General features: G+C 44.3%; 1 protein-coding gene across 1 annotated transcript in view; it reads left to right on the top strand.

Annotated features, from left to right (window-relative positions):
• The window catches only part of FSTL4 (follistatin-like 4), a 662587-nt gene that overhangs the window by 431619 nt on the left and 208720 nt on the right, over positions 1–22248 (top strand). The window contains exon 4 of the mRNA XM_011951100.1: positions 21265–21513. Coding sequence (XP_011806490.1) covers positions 21265–21513 — 249 coding nt within the window. The remainder of the gene's footprint in view (positions 1–21264; positions 21514–22248) is intronic.

Raw genomic sequence — 22248 nt, 5'->3', positions numbered from 1 at the left:
CTTGCCAGTGTGACTCACCATTAGGGCAATGGCCACCCCGTGAAATGCACACCACAAGGGCAAGCGAAGAGCTCAGCGAATGGGGAAACTCGTATCCCATATGCTCAGTTGTTGGGCCTGGGATCGTGCAAGGGAAAGTATATAGACAGCAGGCAGGGGAGTCCCCCGACAGTGGCTGTAGCCAGAACTGGCCACATAATTTGTAGGACCCACTGCAAAAGGGAAATGTAGAGCCTCAGCCAGGGGTTTCCTTTGGGCCCACTGCCCAACCCTCTACAGACAGACAACGTCCGACAGCTTGCAACCCCTGTACCAGGATGTGTTCAAAACCTGACTTGAAGGTGAACAAGAGGCCCGCTGTATGTGCCATGGTGCTGTCAGCCTGGGCAGCGACAGCCATCCCCTTGCCCTGCCCTGAGATGCCTGGTGGTGTGGGCCCAACTATCACCCCACCCATACCCACACCCAGGCCCCTGCCAGGGGTGGAGGGCAACAGCAGAATGCTCCCTCCCGCAGTGTGACCAGGTCGCTGTTCAAGGTTGAAGGCAGCGGCAGGGGTGAGTAGGGGAGGCCACCCAGGACATAAAAGTGGGAAGCAGGCAGCAGAGAGCCATTCTGGGATGCTGAGGAGGAGGTGAGAGTCAGGGCCACACAGTAGCCGAGGCTCCAAGCCCTGGTACATCCTCCGCTGTCCCATCACCCTTCTCTTATAGAATACAAATTCAAAGAGAATCAGCAAGCATTTCAAGACAAGAACCCCAGCAGTAAGCCCCAAGCTGGTGGCCCTTCTGAGTGTGGGACCCTGTATTACTCTACCAGCCATGTACCCATGGGCCAGCCCTGGCTGCAGCCACAACCAGAGGGCCCACCAGCATGACTCTGTGACCCTCTCCTGCGTTAGAAGCATCTCTGCAGTTTGAGCAACTCTGGACCACACCAGGACCCTGTTGTCTTCTTGCTCCTGTTGCTGTGGTGGCACCATCATTTGAGGTCAGGGAATTTGCACAGAAGTCCCTGTCTGAGAGCCCCCATCATCTTCAGAGCCCAGAGTGGGCCAGAGCCCCTGCCAGCCAGCCTGCACAGGTGTGAAGCCCTGGATTGCTTGTTAAGATTTGGGAGGAATGAAAGATTTCTTAAATTGCCACTTGAGATTATCTAATCACAAGTGTGGTTTGAACAAAAAGTAAAACCTGAATATGAATTATTTTTAAATTAAGGTATAATTTACATACAATTAAATGCATAGATTCTTGTCAATGATGTTCTGCAAATGTATACACCATCACTCAATCAAGATATAAAACATTGCTACCAACCTAGAAAATGATCTTTCTAGTCAACCCTCCCATTCACAGAGGCAAGTACTGTTCTGATTTCTAGCATCATAGATTAGTTTTAGTTATTTTTGAATTTTATATAAGTGGAACCATACAGTAAGGAAACTTTGTGGCTTCTTTGACTCAGACTCAACATAACATTGAGTTTTATCCACGTAGCTAGGAAAATCCATTGCTCGTTCCGGTTATTGCTAAGTAGGATTTTGTTGTATGACTGTATCACAGTGTGTTTCGTGATTCCTGTTAACATACATTAGGTTTGTTTCCATTTGGGAACTACTATGAATAAAATTTCTATAAATATTTTTATATGTGTCCTTTTGTGAGCATAGTCTTTCATTTCTCTTGGATAGATACCTATGAGTGGCAAATAGCACATAAAAAGATGCTCAAGATCATTAGTCGTTGGGAAATGCAGATTGAAATACAGTGATGTACCACTACACATTTAGTGATATACCACTAAATTTAAACAGGTTAAAAGTTAACAGACTGACCATAGCCAGTGTTGGCAAGGATCTGGGGGAACCAGAACATTCATAATCTGCTGATGGGAACGTAAAATGTTATAACCACTTTGGAAGATGGTTTAGCAGTTTCTTTAAAAAGTAAACCTATATCTACCATATGATCCAGCCATTCTACTCTTACCTACTTACCCAAAAGAAATTAAAGCATATGTCCGTAAAAATACTTGTACATAGATATTCATAGCAGCCTTATTCGAAATTGTAAAATATCAGAATCAACCCAAATGTCCATTAACAGTTGAATGAATAGGCAAACTGGTATATCCATATAGTAGAATGCTACTTAGCAATAAAAAAGAACGAACTGGCCGGACATGGCGGCTCATGCCTGTAATCCCAACAATTTGGGAGGCCGAGGCAGGTGGATCATGAGGTCAAGATATCGAGACCATCCTGGACAATGTGGTGAAACCCCGTCTCTACTGAAAATACAAAAATTAGCTGGGTATGGTGGTGCATGCCTGTAGTGAGGCAGAAGAATCACTTAAACTGGAGGTTGCAGTGAGCCAAGATCACACCACTGCACTCCAGCCTGACAACAGAGTGAGACTCCATCTCAAAAAATAAAAATAAGGCCGGGCGCGGTGGCTCAAGCCTGTAATCCCAGCACTTTGGGAGGCCGAGACGGGCGGATCACCAGGTCAGGAGATCGAGACCATCCTGGCTAACACGGTGAAACCCCGTCTCTACTAAAAATACAAAAAACTAGCCGGGCGAGGTGGCGGGTGCCTGTAGTCCCAGCAACTCGGGAGGCTGAGGCAGGAGAATGGCGTAAACCCGGGAGGCGGAGCTTGCAGTGAGCTGAGATCCGGCCACTGCACTCCAGCCTGGGCGACAGAGCAAGACACCGTCTCAAAAAAATAAAATAAAAATAAAAAATAAAAAAAGGAATGAACTATTGGCATGTGGCAAACTTTAATGAAGCTAAAACCTATCGATGCATTCTATAACATGAATGAATCTCAAAATAATCATGCTGAGTAAAACAAGCCACACAAAACAAGATGCATCTACTACGTGATCCCATTTATATAAAATTATAGGAAATCCAAACTAATGTCTGATGACAAAAGCCAGATCAGACTTGGGTTGGAGGGACAGGGAGGGGCAAAGGGAGGGTAACAAAGCAGCATGAGGAATCCTGGGTGATGTGTTTGTTGTCTTGGTTGTGGTATGGTTTCATGTGTATACATATGTGTCAAAACATTTCAAATTGTGTGCTGTATATAGGTGTAGTTAATCGTCAATTATACTTCAATGAAAGCGTGTCCTTAAAAGTCAAATGACTGTATAGTATAACGCTATTTCTGGCCTCTCTCAGTCACTCTCCTTATTCAAGTACCACATGGTCTTATTTACTGTAGCTATATAGTAATTCATGAGTTGAGGTAGCATTTGTTCTCCAAACTTGTTCTTTTTCAAGATTGTTCTGCATATTCTATATAGACTTTATTTCCTTATTTCTATAACCATTTACATATAATTTTTAGACTAGCTTGTCGATTTTTTTAAAGAAGTCTGGTGGTATTATGAATCAGATTGTGTCAAATCTGTAGGTAAATTTAGGAAGAATCCGCATCTTAGATATATTGAGTCTTCTAATCCATAAGCACATTGACCTATTTCATGAATTATGCTTTTTACAGAATTTTTCATGTTATTTAATTCGTCAGATTTATTAGTGTAAAGTTTCTAATATCACCTAATAATTTCTAATGTCTGTAATATCTATAGAACTACTCCTTCTTTCACTCCTGATGTTGGTAATTTATAATTTCCATCTTTTTTGTCCTTGATCAGACTTGCTAAGAGTTTATACATTCATAATTTTTTAAAAGAACCAAATTTTAGCTTTGCTGATTTTTCTCTATTATTCATTTGCTAGTTTAGTGATGTCTTTTCCTTATTTTTCTTGTTTGTGCTTCCTTTTGGTATACTCTTTCCTTTTTCTTTATTCTTGAGGGGGAAAGTTAGTTCACTGTCTACTGACTCCCATTGTTTCTGATCAGAAGTGAAATCTCTTTTTATTTATTTATTTATTTTTTTTAAGATGGAGTCTTACTCTGTCACCCAGGCGGTAGTGCAGTGGCACAATCTCAGCTTACTGCAACCTCCACATCCTGGCTACAAGAGATTCTCCTGCCTCAGGCACCCTAGTAGCTGGGACTACAGGTGTGCGCCACCACGCCTCGCTAATTTTTGTATTTTTAGTAGAGATGGGGGTTTCACCTTGTTGGCCAGGCTGGTCTCAAACTCCTGACCTCAAGTGATCCGCGTGTCTCAGCCTCCCGAAGTTCTGGGATTACAGGCAGGAGCCACCACACCCAGCTGAAACTTCATTCTTATTGTTCCTCTGAAGATGATGCGTCTTTTATTCCTCTGGCTGCTTCTTAGATTTTTTTGTTATCTTTGGTTTTCAGTGGTCAGATGACAATTTGTCTTTGTGGTTTCCTTTGTATTTATTTTGCTTGAGGATTCCTTGTCTCGGATATTGAGTTGTCTTTCTTCAGTTTTGTAAATTTTTAGCCAATATATTTTCAAATATTCCTTCTGCCCTATTCATTATCTCCTCTCCTTCTGAAATTCCAATTATGTTGGTCCTATTCTTATTGTCCCATGATTCTCTAATGATCTGTTTAATTTTTTTTTCATTCTTTTTTCTCTCTGTGCTTCAGTATGGGCCTTTTTTATTATTGACCTGTCTTTGAATTTATTGGTCCCTTTTTCTGCTACGTCCAGTCAGCTCTTAATCTTAGCAAAGCCCATTAATCCTTTATTTCAGATATTGTATATATCACTTCTACTAAAGGCCTGTTCTTCTCTGGAATATGATTGACTTGGACATATATTCCTTCATTACTGTCCCATGGCTTTAAAAAAGATATGAATTTTAGTTTATTTGGCATTTTTTGTTATGAGAACAACAATCTTTTTCAAACTTCTGTATCCTAGTTAGAAGTAAAATTCTGTGTATGCAATTTTGGATGCCCTATTTTTTTCAAGTATGTTCAATATTATTGGAAAACTGCAAGTACGGTACACAGAACTTTCCCATATCCTTTACCCAAAGACCCCATTCAAATTTTGCCAGCTGTCTTAATATGTCCTTGATAGAAAATTCAAACCAGAGCACTCCTTGCACTTAGCTGTCATCTGTCCTCAGCCTACTTCAATTCAGAACAGTGCTTGAGTCATTCCTTGATCTTTATATCCTTAACAGTTTTTAAAATTACAGGCCACTTATTTCTATTAGAGTTTGTCTGATGTTTCTTCATGAACTTTTGGCAAGAATATTACTGAAATTATGCCGAGCTCTTCTCCCCTCATCCCATCAAATAGGAAAGTAATGTCAACTGGTGACACTATTGGTAATATTGATTTTGATCACTCGAGTAAAGTGATATCTGCCAGCTTTCTCCACTATAAGTTTGTCCTGTTTTTCTTTAAAATTAATAAAATATATAAAAGTAATAAATATTTTCTGATGAGATCCTTTGAGACTATGTAAATATTCTGTTGTTTCTCTTTCACCCACTAATATTAACATGCCTCGATGGCTTGTAACCAGAATTAACAGTCCTATGATTGCCAAATGAAAATGTTCTAGTTCCATCATTTCTTCTACATTTACAAGTTAAAATTTACTGTAAAGAAGAGTTTCTCTTGTCCCCATTTATTTGTTCACTTTTTAAAAATTGGTTCCACCGAATTAACAGAAAGCTATTATCCATTACTATCCTGATTTTCATGCTTAAAATGTCCCAGACTTGGCCAGTAGGAGCTTCTTCAGACTGCCTTCTTGTCCTTTTTGATGCATCTCATGATTCTTTAAGTGATTCCTTACTTTCTGGTACAAGATGTTCCAGGCTATTCTTATTCTTTCCCTGCCCCTTCCCTGGAACAAACCATTTTTTCAAAAAGCCTTGATTCTTTTTAGTGGTGACCTATATTTAGAAGCAAAGATGTGAGCATTAAACGTGCTCCTTGCTATTGGGGTTTTGCTGTTTGCAGATTCTCTCAGAAGGCGGGGATAAGGACCTATATATACATAGACACGTACACATGTACCTTGAGCTAAAATCCATGAGTTCCCTTCCATACCTCCAATGCCAGTCCAACCACAGAGTTCATTCTAGTGTTCCCTCTTTTCATATTTGTAATTCTCTTCTTCCATGAAAAACCTAGTTCCCACTGTCCTCAATATATTTATGTACTGTTAGATTCTCCTCTATATGAAATAATCTCCTGCCCCTACCAAGCTTCTGCACCACTCAGCCACCTTCCTGCACCTAATCCCACCTTGCCACCACCCACCTCAGCTGCCTACCAGAGACCGAAGAGACCACCCTCCCACTTGTGATGTCCCTTTCTTTGTAATGGCTTTGACCCCCACTTGGCCACCAGCATGCTCTGCCACCCTCCTCTTTACTATGACTTTTTGAAGATAAAACATTGTTAGAATCTCCTCTCCTTGGAATTAAAAAAAGGCAAAAGTCATTCTTATGTGTTTAGAGTTGAGATCTAAGTATATTAACAAGAATCAAAGATAATTTAGTTTTGGTTAATGTGACCTGCTCAGAAGAATATTTTGATTTTTAAGATTGTCTAATTTTGCCACCATAAGTAAGACTGAGCCAATACTTAGAATGACTTTTGTCCAAGCTTTAGGTGGAAATACATCAACAACAGTAGAGGATAAAGCCTTCACTTTCGGATGCTACTATCTCAGGAGAGCAGGACCAGTCAAACAGGCTTGTCCTGACTAACATAGATGAGAGACCAGATGATATTACAGGTCGAGACCCACACTGTGGTGGGCCTGCCTAAAGCAAGGCATTGCCTGCTCCGAAGATACTTCAAACTCAACTCAGTCTTTTGATTTCTTCTGTCAGAAGTGGCTCAAAAGGAACTAGTCGCTGACCTTGTATTTGTAGCCAGCCACATCTACATATTGAAGAAAGAAAGTACTGATGCTAAGGGCTTCTACATCGGGTTTGGAGGTGAAAGAGAGGTGCAAAGGTTATTGGTAACAAATGTGTCCATTTTTTTCCTCCATTGTACCCCATTAATATACTTCTCTTTATATTGTTTAAATTCCTGGTGGTAGGAAAGTTTAAACTTGCTTTTAACATGCAGGTGGGCTCAGGAAAATGAAAATAGGCTGTCTGGCAATAACCCAGGCTCCTGGGGTTCTTCTGCAACAGGAGCTGTTCTTGTCTCTTCTCCAAAGGGCTAAATGGTACTGTGTTGAAAATAATACCCCTGTATTTACCTCCAAGTGTTTCTTTAATTATTGGATTCTATTTTTAAAAGTCATAATCTGACTTCTGCCTCTGGCAATATGGCAGATAAATATTTTTAAAATCCTTTTAAACATTGGTATGCTTGGTAAGAAAATAAGGACTACCTAGAGGCTAAAAATACAAGTGAAATCAGGAATCCAGAGAGGTAAGATAGCTGTGAGACTGACTTTACCTTGAGGGCTTTTGCCAAACTAGGTGAACATTGGTTTTGGTTTACATACCCTCCATGACTCAGGGTACCAAGGACAAATCCCAGGGTCCTTCCAAGGTGGGCATATGTGGAATGTTCCCACTCCCCGTCCCCTATATATATACACCTGGGCCCCTCAAGGGCTGTATCTGCAGTGTAAGGGTGAACAAGAAAGAGAAATCCACCCAGTCCCAAGGACTGGCAAGAAAATGTTCCTGTCTCAAATCTTGGCACTGAGTAGAGACAGAGAAATTTCCTTGATAATTTATAACCATAGGCTGATCTCCATAAGGAATTGTAGCTCATATGCAAACTACCTGAGTAGCCTGAAAAATCTCAAACATAAAATTTAGCTTTTGGAAAACATAAAATTTAGTCCTTGGAAAAATCCAAGGACTCCAGAATGGTGGATGCCTGGCACAATCAAGAAGAGCCTATATCCAAACTATATCTCAAAAATTTTCACAGATTAATTTCTAGAAAATGTGAGCCCTTTTAAAAAGAAATCAAAACACCAAAAGGAGAGTACTATGTAAGAACCAACATAATCTATGAATAACAAAATGATACCGAATATAAAATATGTATATTTAGTATTTTTTAAAAATTAAAAATATGATTGAAAATCAAGAGATTTTACAAATGACCAATCATCTTTATGAATGGCTAAAAAGAATTTCTGAAAATTCAAAATTCAAAACTCAGTGGAAGAGTGTAACAACAGTAGGTTAGAAATAGCTGAAGAGGTAACTTAAGAGCTGGATTGGTTTGAAAAAATTATACAGAATGCAACATAGAAAAACTAAAGATGAGAAATGTGAAAGAGATAAGAGATAGAATGAAAATTTGTAGCATATGTCTAATTAGAATACCTGGGAAAGAAAGAGAGAGATAATGGAATAGAGATACCATTTAATGGAAGATAGGTAAGAATGTTCAAGAATTGATGAAAGACAGAAATCCTCACTTTCAGGAAACCTGATGAATTATAAGCAGAATAAATGCAAAGAAGTATGTGTGTTTGCATCACAGAGAAATTGCAGAAAACTAGAGAAGATGTTAAAATTATCCAAACATCAAAAATGGATTATCTACAAAGGAATGAAAAGGCTATCAGGTGACATCTCAACAAAGCCTGAGGGCAAGGGAACAAAACGTTTATCAAGTTGAAAGAAAAAGAAATACATGAATGTAAGAATAATTACACAGCATAAATAGCTCTTTAAAATTAGGATAAACTAGACATTTTAGACAAACATAACAAAGAGAATTTGAGGTATAAGAAGGAATTATGGGCCGGGCGCGGTGGCTTACACCTGTAATCCCAGCACTGTGGGAGGCCAAGGCGGGTGGATCACAAGGTCGGGAGATCCAGACCATGCTGGCTAACACGGTGAAATCCTGTCTCTACTAAAAAAGTACAAAATAGTAGCCAGGTGTGGTGGCAGGCACCTATAGTCCCAGCTACTCAAGAGGCTGAGGCAGGAGAATGGCGTGAACCTGGGAGGCAGAGCTTGCAGTGAGCCAAGATCGCGTCACTGCACTCCAGCCTGGGCAACAGAGCAAGACTCCATCTCAAAAAAAAAAAAAAAAAAAAGAAGGAATTATGAGGAATAGAGATAGACTCACAATATAGAGTGTTGTCATCTAGTTAGGTCAGGAAGGGTTCTAAGGTGTTCTAAGGTTCTTCATGAGGAGGGTTAAAGTGTTGATTATAGACTTTGGCTTAATTATACATTTTAAAATTTGAGATAAACAGTAGAAGAATAAAAGAGATATTTAATGTTTATATGAGCAGAAGAAGAAAATCAGGGTGAAGTATTTGATTCAAAATAAGGAAACAAAAGAGAGAAAGAGGACCACAGAAAAAGGCAAATAAACAATCTAATATAAACTAAATAAATAGCATGTTTATGTGAGCGTACTATAAGGAAAATGAATGAATCACCGCTATATGCAGACATGGGTGTAACTAAATATAGTGTGAGAGCAAAAGAAGAAAGTCTCAGATGAGTACATAGAGTGTGATTCATTTATATGAAGTTCAAAAGCATGTAAAACAACATACTGCATAGAAATACAAAGGTGAGATAAACCAAAATAATGATAAACACAAAATTCAGGCTAATGACTATCTCTGAGTGGCAATGAGGGAATAGAATTGGAGAGGGACAAACAGGAAAATTCAAAATGAAAGACACGGTTCTTTTTCTTTAAATGAATGGATTCGTCCACGTTTGTTGTATGATAATGCTTAAGCCATCCACAGAGTGGATAAGTGTTCTTTTCTGTCTACTCATTATTTAATAGAAATAATTTAAACATTTATAGTTATTCAAATTTGATTTTTTATGTGGTGTGAAATAGGTTTCCAATGTTGTTTCATTCTAGGTGGATAGCAGGTTGCCCCAGCATCACCTATCAGAGAGCTATCATTTTCCCATTGGAGTGATAACTCTTGTTACCCATCTAATTTTCATATACACTGGGATTTATTTCTTGATCCTGTTTTCTGTTTTATTGCCAAATCTGTAGTCATCGATTTGCCTATTCCTAGGTCGATCTCATATTGATTTTATCACAGCAGTTTTCTGGCTTGAATGTTTTAGTATCTGGGAAGGCACATCCCCCTACACTATTCTTTCTCTTATTTTTCTTGGTTATCTGGGCCACTTATTACTTCAAATGAACTTTTTAAGATCATTTTATCTAAGTCTAAAATAATCGCATTAAGTTTGTATATTTATGAGAACGTCTTCCTACCCACAAATAAGAAATGTTCCAATCTTATTTTATGACCTTCAATAGGGTTTTATAGTCTTTTTTTATATTAGTCTTGTGGCTTTCTTGTCAAATTTATTAATATTTTATGGTTTTTACCATGATTATGAGTAGACGGTTTTTCCCTTTTTCACTTCTAATTATTTATTGCTGCTGTTAAGAGGAATGATTAATTTTGGCATATTTATCATCTGTCCAACTAGTTTCATAATTCTGTTATAATTTTAATATTTTTTCACTGGAGTCTCTTGGATTTCTAAGTATACAGATACATAATCAGCAAAAAGAGATCGTTGTTAGCTGTCTTTCTTTTCCAAATGTTAATGATTATTTCATTCTCTTGTCTTATTATACTTCCTTTATGAATAAGAATGGTGATAACAAATATCCTTGTCTGGCTCCTGATTTTAATTGGAAACACTTAGCGATTGGCTATTTAAGGAGTTTTCTTCTATTTCTTTGTCCTTAAAGTTTTAAATGGAATTATTACTGTATTTTAAGACTTTCTTTATTTCTATTTTCACTCTAGGTTTTGAGATGTGTCTTCTACTTGACCTTGGAAGACTGGAGTCTTAATAGTGACCATTCTCTCCTTAAATTGCCCTGATTTTCTTAACCTTGGAAGACTTGAAATCTTAATAGTGAACATTATCTCCTTAAATTCTTTCCTGAAATTCTCCTAATTTTCCTGTCGGCTTAAAAATCATAGTTCCCTCAAAAACCCTCTTTGTGCTGCGCTTGATTCTCGTGGCATTTTGGTATTTTGTTGTCACTAGTTAAGGTGTCACCCCTCCCCTGCAGTAGCTGTAATTCTAGTCATTTTTTCAGAGGCTGGAGCTCCCAGTATATGTGGTTGTTTTCCACAGCCTGTTTGAAGGCAACACTGAAGTACCTTGAGGTGGTGGTGGTCTCACAGAAAGTACCTGATAGGGCAACTGCTGAGCCTGTGAGCTTCTCGTAGAAGTAGACAGGTTGTCAGGCCCCAGTGGAGACCCCTGGTCTCCACATGCTCTCCTGGACTCACGGGTAGAGCAGACCAGCCTACCCATGCGTTCAGGATAGCCAGCCTCCCAGAACCCTCAGGCCCACCTGTCAGAGGCCTCAGCCACTGCTTGGCTCAGTTGAGCCAGGGGGTTGAAGTTGAGAATAGATGAAATCAAATTGTCCAATATTGTTACTAAGCTTTGTCTTGATATTATCCAGTGCATGTTTTTATGGCTGATAATCCCATTGAGAGACAAGGGCAGATCCTTGAGAGAAGAAATTGAAATGCTCCTGATTAGAAAATGGTAGTTTTTTGTGCTAATATTAGATATTTTAATTGAGCCCCTGTTTTTTTCTTTAAAAGTAGAATGAGGGAGAAAAGCATGTTGTTACTGTGAGACACATCTATGACAAGTGATCCAACCAAGGCAAGGTGCGGACCGGGGCAGCCCTTGTATGGCAGGTAAAGGGCCCTGGAAGAATTTAGCTTCCCATCTGTGCTGGCAAGTCTCCAAGGATAAAGTGACAAGGAGCATCACGGTGGCTCACAGAGTAACTCCACAGTGATTCTTGAGATAATTGGAGGCAGCCTGGGGTGTCACGGCCTTGAATCATTAGTTGGTAGGAAAGCAGCAAAGAACCCACGTAGTGGCGCATCAGCGAGATGGTGCAGACCATGGAGAGCAGCAACATCTGGTCCCCTTGGCTCCAAGACAGAAGGAGCCCAGAGGAGCTGGAGAAAGTGACAAAGGAGCTAAGTACCTGAAGGAAAAATGAGGGCTGGTGACAGGGAATAAGACAGATGCAAGCTGAAGAGGCTTTAGGCAAAGAAAAGGAACTCGGGATAGGAATATATTTGGAGGAAGTGTTCTAAAACAAAGCCGTTTTGTAAAAGAAACTCTCCCAAGGGCAGAAATCCTATTGTACTTGACATTTTTATGCAGCTTTTCTTCCCAAGAAGGTCTCCAAAATAACCCTTTAAAAGCCGGTTGAGATAACTTGATAAGACAAATAGAGGGAAAAGAAAAAGGTTTGTGGAGTTTTATTATCGCCAAAAGACATCCAAGTTAAAACACAGTCTCTGATGTACATCCTCAATTCACAGATGTGGGATGATTTTTTCGATCTCAGGGATCTCTATGCAGCCCTCTCACGTACCCATGAGGAAACTGAGGCTCGCCACGCCTTGTAGATCCCAGGTCGCTGTTCTCCCACCAAGGGCTTTCTACAATCTCCACTCTTTCCACTCAATCTGTGACCATGTCTGTTTCTGTAGAGCCATTGATTGATTACTCAGCTCTCTATCCAGCCAATCTTGGGTCTCTGTCTGTTTCTGTAGGACCATTGATTGATTATTCAGCTCTCTACCCAGCCACTCTTGGTCTCTGCAGTGTCTTCATCACATTCAGTCTTCCACCCAGCCCGTTCTGTGCCAGGCCCGGTGCTGAGCTCTGAAGTGGAGCCTGATCCCAGCCCTGAAACCACAGACACTGCCTGACGCCCAGCCTAGAGTTCTGAGCAGCTGTGAAGGTGCTGCTGGGGCCCTGCCTCAGGGTCTGCTGTTCTGTCTAAGGAACCACAGGAGTGGGGTCCTCAGGCCAGCAGCCTGGCAGCATCCTTTAGGTGGAAGAGACCTGGGAAGGCTGGGGGGAAATCTCTGGAAATGGTGAGTCAGGTAGTTTCACTGTTGTCACACATAGTAGATGGGAAGATGACACACAGTGCAAAGGGCTCCCAGAAGGAGGGAAACCATAGGACCTATCTGTAGCAGGTGAGCCTGAGAGGTTTGCAAGATATGCTGGCATTGGGCCCAGGTCGGGGGATGCCTTTGAAACTGAGCTCCAGGGTTCCTCTGGCAGGCCAGCGGCCCTGGTGACTACCTGACACTGCCCTTAGGTGTTGAGTGGAGCCTGCAGTTTGTGCTGTGAGTTAGTTCCAGTCACTTTGCGCTGAGAATGTACAATTTCAGACTCCCCCACCTTGGAAGCCCTGGCGCAAGGGAAATGGCAAGGGAAGCATTTCCTTGGGGTATTTTGAAGCATGCTATTTTGCATCTGCCTTTTTAAAAATCATTCAATACTTTCAACATAAATATGTTCACCTTTCCATTAAGGCTGGCCTCCCGAAGACAGCAACTACCCCACATTTGCATGCACTTGAATCAGTAAAACCAAATGGCTACTTCTTTTCCAGTCCTATTTATTCAACCTTTCACCAATTGGGAGTATCTGAATTGAGCACTTACTAAGCGCCAAGCTCTCTACGTGAATTATCTCATGTAATCCTCAAAGCAATCCTGTAAGGGGCAGACCATTGTTATCCTTGCTTTTAAATAGGGAAAAGATGGTGGAACCTTGTCTGGGCTTACACAGCTATCAACTGTGAAGGAGCACAGGGCTGGGTGGAGGCCAAGGTTTTACTGTGTTACTGTGTTACTTGAGACCCAGCGGGATTAACACAAGCACTGTAGGAAGTTCTATTGCAGCACTCCCCTCACCCTCGCCCCCACTCCACCCCCGCCCCAGTGAAGAGGAGCTGCCTGTCAGCTCTGTCAGCTCCCATCGCAGCAACATGGCCTCTGGCTCCAGCCCCTTCTCCCTCTGCTCTACCAGGGGCCTTTCCCAGGAGAAAGTTCTCTCGTCTCAATAAGTCTCAGCTAAGTGACTTGGAGCCTCACGTTCCTCCCTTTCTGGGGTCTTTCTGTGAGGCTGGGGGCTCTGAAGGAAGATGCCCCAGGCAGAAGAAAGAGATGCGAGTCCTTGGCAGCTCCCTCAGGTGATGTTGGTTAGTGTAGGGATTTTGGTGGTATTGAGAAAATTATTCAAAACTTGGGAATAAGGCAAAGAGAGGGTAGCAAGTCCTCCCTCTGGGACCTTGTTTACTAGATCTGCCCAAGGATTATTTACTGATCCAGGCTCAAGGGTTACGTCTTTGTTCAACTCACAATTTACCACTGATTAAAGGCCCAGACTGCAGTGACATGTTAACTTTCACATTTGTTCCCAGTAAAAATGCACGTGATTCTTTTTGGTGGAAAAGAGACCCCAAAAGGTAAGGTTTTCTTACCCTGCAGGTCACTCACCTACTGTGTGCCTAGCCTAGGCATCTCATCCCAGCCTTCTTTCTCCAGTGCCCATGTGGCTCCTCCAATCCTCCTGTGAACCAGCATCTGCACTGTGGGCTCTCTCATTAAGAAGGCAAACACAGCTTTAACACATGCTCATTTTAGATTCTCATGACAGTCAACATTTTTAAGTTTTTGAAAAGTATGCTTTGGCACTTGTGTTTGGTGTTTGATCTTCAACTGTGACCAAAAATAACCACCTCCAAAAGCCGTGCCCTGGGGCATTGGACAATATGTAGAAACCTATTTGTGCTTTCATTTGATACAAATTGGTTAGATAGAAACTCTTTTGGCACAATTGAGAGGCCTACTGACAGATGAAAGGTGTTCCTTCTCTCTTCTTGTTCCAGGCATTTCTGACTTTGAAGTTAATTTGTCAGACCTCAGGTTAGGATCTGTAAACATTATGCATGGCAGGTTGCATTACCTTCCAGCAATGGGCAACCATGTGTTTCTGTTGAGCTTTGGGATTGGAAAATGTGGTCAAGTCTTTCAGAGCTGGTCAAACTGCTTTCATCAAGTGCACAAGAACCTCAGCATACAAGCTGTGCGCACTGGTTGAATTTGAAATCACCTGTGGTCACTGAGCATACGTCACATCTGCCCAGCAGTCACCTGTCCAGTTTCAGGCAAAATAGCAGGAGTGGAGACAGGGAGGTGATGAAGCTGGGAACATCATAGTGGGAAGCAAGGGGCTTAATGGCCAGGTGTCCATGCATGACAAGGAGTGGGTCTGGGCCTGTGATGTTCACAGATCCAAGCAGGGCTTCCTTCTGCAGCCCTGTAAACCTCCAGCCTTTAGAGAAGTTGCTACCTGGGCCTCTAAGCTATGTGTCCATGAGGTGGATGAGCAGCAGCCATCCTGCAGCCGGGGTTGCTGATGTGTGAATGTATCCTGACGCTAGAGAAGCTCACACTATGGACATCTTGATCCTCCTGGCATGAGTTCCTTGAAGCAGGGACCATATTGCCAGCTGAGCAGATTATCCCAAGTTCGAGGGATTTGGAGTGAGACTGATTCAAAGTTAGGCTCTACCACCTACTTGCTGTCTAACCATAGGCAAGTCACTTGACTCATGTTTCCTAATCTGTAAAATAGGCATATATTCATGCCACAAATATGTGCTGACTAGGGCCTGTGCGTCTACTTAATAGAACTTTGAGGAGGATTAAAGGAGCATCAGATGAGCACATAGATTCTCAGAGTTTAGCATGGTGCCTGGTGGGCATGCCTCAGTAAATAATAGTCACTTTACACATGACCTTCTCTGGCTGGGTGTTCACACACATATGTCCTTGGGAGGAATCACAGATTCTCTTCCCAACCCTTGAGTATAAATGAGGCGTTACAGGCTGGACGTGGACCTGACGCAGCCCCAGCACCCAGGGCATCTAGGAGTATGGAGGCCCTCACCAAGGTGGCCTATGGTCAGAGCTCAGAGAGGGCTGCTCTCTTCCCACCAGCAGCCCTGAGGGATGCCGAGAGTTTTCTGGCCCCTAAGAGGAGGATAGACCTCTTTCAGCTGGGAGGACTGAGTGGTGGGGTGGCGGGGCCTCACCCCACTTTCCAGGTGGGACAGTTGGGCAGGGTGAAACTTTGCATCTGCCTCACAGCTCCCTGCAGACTGAGTCTGCCTGGTGATGTTTACCTTGGGGCAGGGCTTCAGGAGTCAGGCCTCTTCTTATACCAGGCCTCCTCGCCCTGCATGCCAGGTTCCAGGGCACCCGAGGGTGCTCCACTCTCTCCTTCCCCCAGGTCTCTGCCATCTTCACCATCAGGTCTCAGGTCTAATCTCACCTCCTGAAAAAGGCTTCCCTGACCACCAGAGTAAAGTGTGCCCGCTGCAGCATCCTGGTTATTTCCTTCCTCTCATTTAACACCATCTATACTTGTCTTGTTTCTTGTTTGTCAGTTCACCCTCTTGTGTGTCTTCCTACACTGTCATGATAGTGCCCTGAGGATAGAAGCCTATTCTGTCTGAATCCCCAGCACCTGGAATCGGGACTGGCACATAGCAAGTGCTCGGTAAATATTTGTTGGATGAATAGACAGATGGCGAGCTGGCAAGCAGGCACTCCAGAAGTGTCCTGTTGTTACCACCCACCCTGTCTTAGGGTAGACATGGCATGGGACTGCAGCGTGGGGCCTCTGCCTGGTTCTCACACAATCCTGAATTCTCTAGCTGCATACCAGGTGCTTGGGTGGTTTCTGCAATGAGAGAGTCAACACTGATAGGCACTCTCTGTCCCTGGATCACCTTGCCACGTGTGAGAGTATAAGTTATCTTAAAGCAGGGAAGAATACTGGGACCGTTACCTCCAATCCCTGGAGGTGCACCCCACATATCTGCACATGGCTATATGCACGTGGCTCTTCCACAGGCAAAGCCTCAGCTCTGGGTCATTAAGAAACCCAACCATGACCCCAGGCGAGGGCTGCCGCTCCCCTGTGTGTTGGTATGTCAAGACCTGGAGGATGAAGTATATAAGGCCATGTATAAAGGGCTGTATCTGCCCATGGACAGGCACTTGGCTGGACAAATACCTCTGTCTGCAGAAGCTGGAGACAGCTGCTGTGCTGGGCTGGGGTTCGTGGCAGGTGGCGGATGAGGTTCTTGAGGTTCTTGGTGCTGCACACACTGCCTCTGGTCTTCTGCCTTCACGCCCTGCTCTTCTCAGCCAGTTTTGGGCTTTCCAGTGAGTGGCCTCCTCGGAGCCAAGCCATCACCTCATTGAGGCCTCATAGTGAGTTGGGGTGAGGTTGTGGAATTGAGTGCTAGGTCGTGTACTGGGGGCACTGACAGCCTTCAGGAGGATGCCTGGGCAGAACCTCTGGCTGAGATGGGAGCAGGGAGCTCCCAAGGCCTTGTCAGAGATGGGGCTGTCATCAGTAGTCAAGCTGGAGATGAGGTCTCAGATACAGAAAAGCTGTGTTGGGAAGAAGGTGCCAGCAGGCCGTTGGCATCCAAGAGTGGAAGAGCTCGTGGCTTTTCCCTCATTGCCACTTGGGGCACTATCCCTGAGAAGGGAGCACTTGTGAGTTTTCTCTGGGCCCAGGAAGCAGTTACAGAGGCTGAGTCAGAGTTTGGAAACAAAATTACCCAACTTTCTGTGCTCTTGGTTGTGGCTGGCTGTGGTGAAACAACGGAGGGGCTTCCTGCTCCAGGTTGATGTAGACCTACTCTCTCTGGGGCCCATCTCAGAACTCAGCCTCCTTTTATGCCTTCCACCAGGGTCAGACAGGCTTGCCTTCCACAACCACTCAACTACACCACCTGTACCTATCCATGCTCCCAGTTCACGGCAGTCCTGGGTCTGTGGCATTCTTACTGAGAATCCTTAATCAGATTACAGTGGGCGTCTTTAGCACCAACTAGTACCAATAGACTTGTTTCTCCTGCCGCCATAATGTTAATATAACAGTTCCCATTTCTGACCATGTTCAGTAAATTTAATTTGTGTTGAAAAGCAGCTTATTTGGCAAGATGATCAGTTTTTAACCTGAGTAAATGGCTTTCTTGATGACTATAAATTAAGCACATTGTACTTTTCATGCACTGTGGTTGTCCTCATAAATACTATAGGCAGTTGCTGGGAGTCTCACTTGGTTACCTTTCCCATTACTGTTTTATCGCCATCGTAGTAGGAGTGGGGAATTCATTGTTTTAATGACAAGGAGGAAGTGGTAGCAAGGGGCTTGTTGAATGAGGAGCCCACCCCTAGGTCAGCATCTCTGGGGCTGTGGATCAGATTCTGGGCCTTCCCCCACCCAGGGTATTCTCAACCCTCTGTGGGGCCTTTGTGAAGGGCATATGCAGGGCCATCGTGCTACTTTTGTCTTAATTGCAAGTAATCAGGAATCAAATATTTGCTGACAGCCAATTTCCATGTCAGGGAGAATCTGAGTGTTCTTGACAACTTCAGTAGCCACAGGTTGGCACCAGTGTTTCCTAGACATTGACCCTCGGAGTGCAGCCTGCAGGGAAGGCCATGGGAGCCTCCCCAGCAAGCTAAGCAAACGTGGGCGCCTGCTGCCCTGTGTGATGCTGGGCCTCAGAGGTGCTCACTACCATCTGGACACACAGCTTTCAAAGGAGGGGTCGGGGAAAGTAGCTTCTCCCCCAGTCCCCCATGAACTGGCTTTGGTTTGCCTGCCTGGGCTGGAGGAGGTAGTCTCTGAAGCCCCTTCCAACTCTGCTTCTCCAGGATTCCAGTTCTGTTTACTCCAGAAAGCCCATCTCCACAGACATCCATCTTCCCCGCATACCTCCATCCTTCCACTTCCCTCCTGCCTGCTTTGGAGAAGGCAAGGGAAAATGTACCCGCACCGAGCCAACGCATGTGAGGCTTCACCAGCCTCCCCATCTGAGCCCCTAGCCTGGCTTCTTACCTGCACTGAATTAGCCTTCAGGAGATCAGTGCTGAACATTTCTGCATTTCTTAAAACCTGAGTATACTGGGGCCACACGAAGAGAAAGGCCCAGCACCTGTGGGGCCTCCTGAGGCCAGAGCAGGGTGGGGCAAGGCAGGCACTTCGGGGTAGGAGGATTCAGAGAGGGACACACGGACTTGGGCTGGTAGCAAGCACTTCATAGAGGAAATGCCTACAAGGGTGACTTGGAACTGGTTTAACCAGAGGGAGAGAGCAGTAGGGGCCAGGGCACACACCCTGAAGCAGGCTCACAGCCCAGGGTGCAGAGACTTTGCCTCTTGTTGCTTCAAAATGGGCAGTTAGTGGGTTGCATCCTATCTGCATGGGAAGGTTATTAAAACAGTGATCCGATGGCAATGCTCTGTGTCCTGGCCCGGTCTTGAGAGAGAAACAAAGGCTGATATTTTCGGAGCTGTTAGTTTCTTCTAGTAGCCGCCAGCACTTTCTAGGGTAACCCATTTTCCAACAACCCAGGAGAATCACGCTAATCAAACATGCTCTGTGGCAAAGCAACCATAAACACCGTGAGTGGGGGGCCTCCAGCCCAGAGCCTCCCTGCCAGGCGCCTGCCTGCCTTCCGCCTCCTTCCCTCCCCGCCACCGTCAACCTTGACAGGAAAGCGTGCAGAGGGGCTGCTGAATGCCACTGGGCCTTCATGGTGACATGCAGACAATTAGCAAAGTGGATAAAAGAGATTCCCACTCGCTTAGGATCTGCACTTTTACACTGCTCAGAGATATTTGACCTTCCAGTTTATTATGATTCAAGAAAAAGTCAATACTTCTTAGCTTGCCAAGGCTGGAGGAATTTAAATGAATTATTGAATCAAGCAGTTAATCTGCCAATAACTGATTTTTTTCCTTTAAATCTATAATGATGAAAAGCAGACTTAACCAAAAACAAGAAAAAGGAGATCTTTCTTTTCTTTTCTTCCTTTCTTTCTTTTTTTCTTTTTCTTTCTCTTTTGTTCTTTCTTTCTTTTTCTTTTCTTTTCTTTCTTTTCTTCTTTGCTTAGACATTTTAATCCTATGGGTAGGAGTTGGGGCTGAAAGCTTGGTCATGATTACTAGGGCCATTTTGTCTTGCTGAATATTTTGATGGAGATTTAATTAACAGTTAAAGTCTTCTGAGGCCATAAAAATCTGTATTCACATGTCAGTTGTCTTTTGGTGTCCATGTGTAATTCCCAACTTTCCATCTGTACCTTCAGTGACATGTGCCGATTATCTCATTTCCAGACTCCCAGAATGCAGTGTGATGTTGGTGATGGATACCTGTTTCGCCTTTTACTTAAACGTGCCCTTTCCAGCTGCCCTGACCTCTTTGGTGTGTGAGCTCTGGGTGCTGCTGCCTGAGTTCACTGTGGATGTTGTAGGCTGCAGGGGACACTCAAGCAATGTGGCAGTTGCCATTTCCAGGGGCTCAGCCTTCTTGCCTCTAACTGCAACATTGTGCTAGAAAGGACTGGGTGGTGGGGAAAGGCTGCTGGTGTCTCCCCTGATGACATGTGTCTTGGAGAACCACATTCTCCTCCAAGGAAATGGCCAGCCACTGGTCTCCCTACCTCAGCTACCCCCACCCCCATCCTGAACACTTGGAGCATGACTTTCTTCTTATGCCATACTTCCTCCCTGCAATGGCTCCCCAGTGCATACAATAGAGTACCTAAATTTCTCTGCTTGGCTCTCCAAGTCTCCCAGAAATCACACCTTGCCCCCCAACCCCACCGCTGTACAAAACTCCTACTCACATTTAGTCTTCTACCTGAGACCTGCAAATGCCACCCACAGGGCGGCTGGCTCAAGCCTGCTGTGTTTCTGGGAAAACTCTTCTCTCCTTTGCAGGGCCGACTGGCACACCACCCCCTCCATCATCTCTACCACTCCCAGTTACTTCTCCCAAACTTAGCTCCCTGGCTCCCATGCCCTTTGTCTGATCTGCATACATGTCACCACCTTACAGAATGACAAAGTCAAGAAGAAGAAAAGGCATGGCTTGTTCATCTTTGAGACCCCTAGTACACAGCCTGGTCCAAAGTCATGATATAGTAAAGGAAAAGAAGGACAGAAGGAAAAGGTGTTGCAGGCAGGAGGTGGGTGGGGGGACCGCTTTTTAAAGAGTCATTGATTTTAATAGATCTCTAGTCCAGGAGGCTGACTGTGAGCCTGGGAGCAGTGGTAGCAGGCTTTGTCCTTTGGTGTAAGGTGCTTCTTTGTGAGCACACAGTGGCTGGGTGTTTTCATTTTTCAACTGGAAGCAGGAGAAGTAAGCCTAAGAAAGAACCAAGAGTTGATCAAAAGCCCCCAGCTGGGTCCTAGGATGGGCAGGTGTTGTGTTTCAGATGTTCAGAGGGAGTCAGCCATGAAACCTGAGCTCTGCAAGGCAGGACACCCTTCTTGGCACCAATGGCCACCTCATGGAGGGACAGGGACTCCCTAGGAGACCCCAAGCCCCCAGGCACCACCTTGAGTAGCTTGGCTTCACAGGCAAATGGAGTCTGTGCTTGTGAGCTACAAAGGAGGCCCTTGACCTCAGACCCCCTGAGTGTTTGTAGCTGACCCTCTGTGTTTGTGTGTCCGGCAGGGCTTTCCAGCCACAATGAGCTACTAGCCTCCTGCGGGAAGAAGTTCTGCAGCCGAGGGAGCCGGTGCGTGCTCAGCAGGAAGACAGGGGAGCCCGAATGCCAGTGCCTGGAGGCATGCAGGCCCAGCTACATGCCTGTGTGCGGCTCTGATGGGAGGTTTTATGAAAACCACTGTAAGCTCCACCGTGCCGCTTGCCTCCTGGGAAAGAAGATCACCGTCATCCACAGCAAGGACTGTTTCCTCAAAGGTAGGAACAGGGCCCTTGCCCTGTGGTTTTGAGTTTTGTGATGGATCTTCTAATGCCTTTTTGACAAGTGACCTGGGTGCTGAGTCTACAAGTTACATATCTGTAGGAAATAAAGACAAAGACTGGTGTGTAACAAAATGGCAGCAGTGGCATTTTGGTGATGCATACTCTACCTGTGTGCCACCTCCAGAGACCCTGCCCTTAGAGGAAGCTTCTTGGGGAGCAGAATCCAGGCAGGTCAAATTAAACCCTGGCTGGTACAGGTTCACTAGGGACCAGACAACAGGGCACTACCCAGTTCTCCATAGAGGATGGGCCTTTGCAAGGTTGTGACAAGGACCATATTTACCCTTCTGCACAGAGTCCCATGAATCAGGAGGCTGTGCTGTGCACAGCATGTGGTCAGGCAGACACCAGCACAGTGGCTCCCAGCATGGCAAGGACACAAACTCTGGCCTGGAGTAGTTGTTGTTGGGAAGGCATCCCATGTTTTACCTGTCCAAAATACCTCTGAGCAAGACAAGGAAACCTCTGGGCGGACATCAGAATATGTCCATGGAGCTGGGGTCAAAGGATTCATGCTTTGGGCTGAGATTGAGTCAGAAGAGAAGGTAAGTACCAGCTCCCACTGGACGGTAAGAGCCATTAGGGCAGCGGCTATGGCTGTTTTATGCGCTTATGTATTTTCAGCACCTAGCACAGTGCCTTGCACCAAGAAAATGCTCAATGGCTCCC

The sequence above is a fragment of the Colobus angolensis genome, unplaced genomic scaffold, assembly GCF_000951035.1.
Source record: "Colobus angolensis palliatus isolate OR3802 unplaced genomic scaffold, Cang.pa_1.0 Scaffold314, whole genome shotgun sequence".
Lineage (NCBI taxonomy): Eukaryota > Metazoa > Chordata > Mammalia > Primates > Cercopithecidae > Colobus > Colobus angolensis.
Note: the sequence above shows the minus strand (reverse complement) of the source record. Positions and strands in the feature narration are given on the sequence as shown.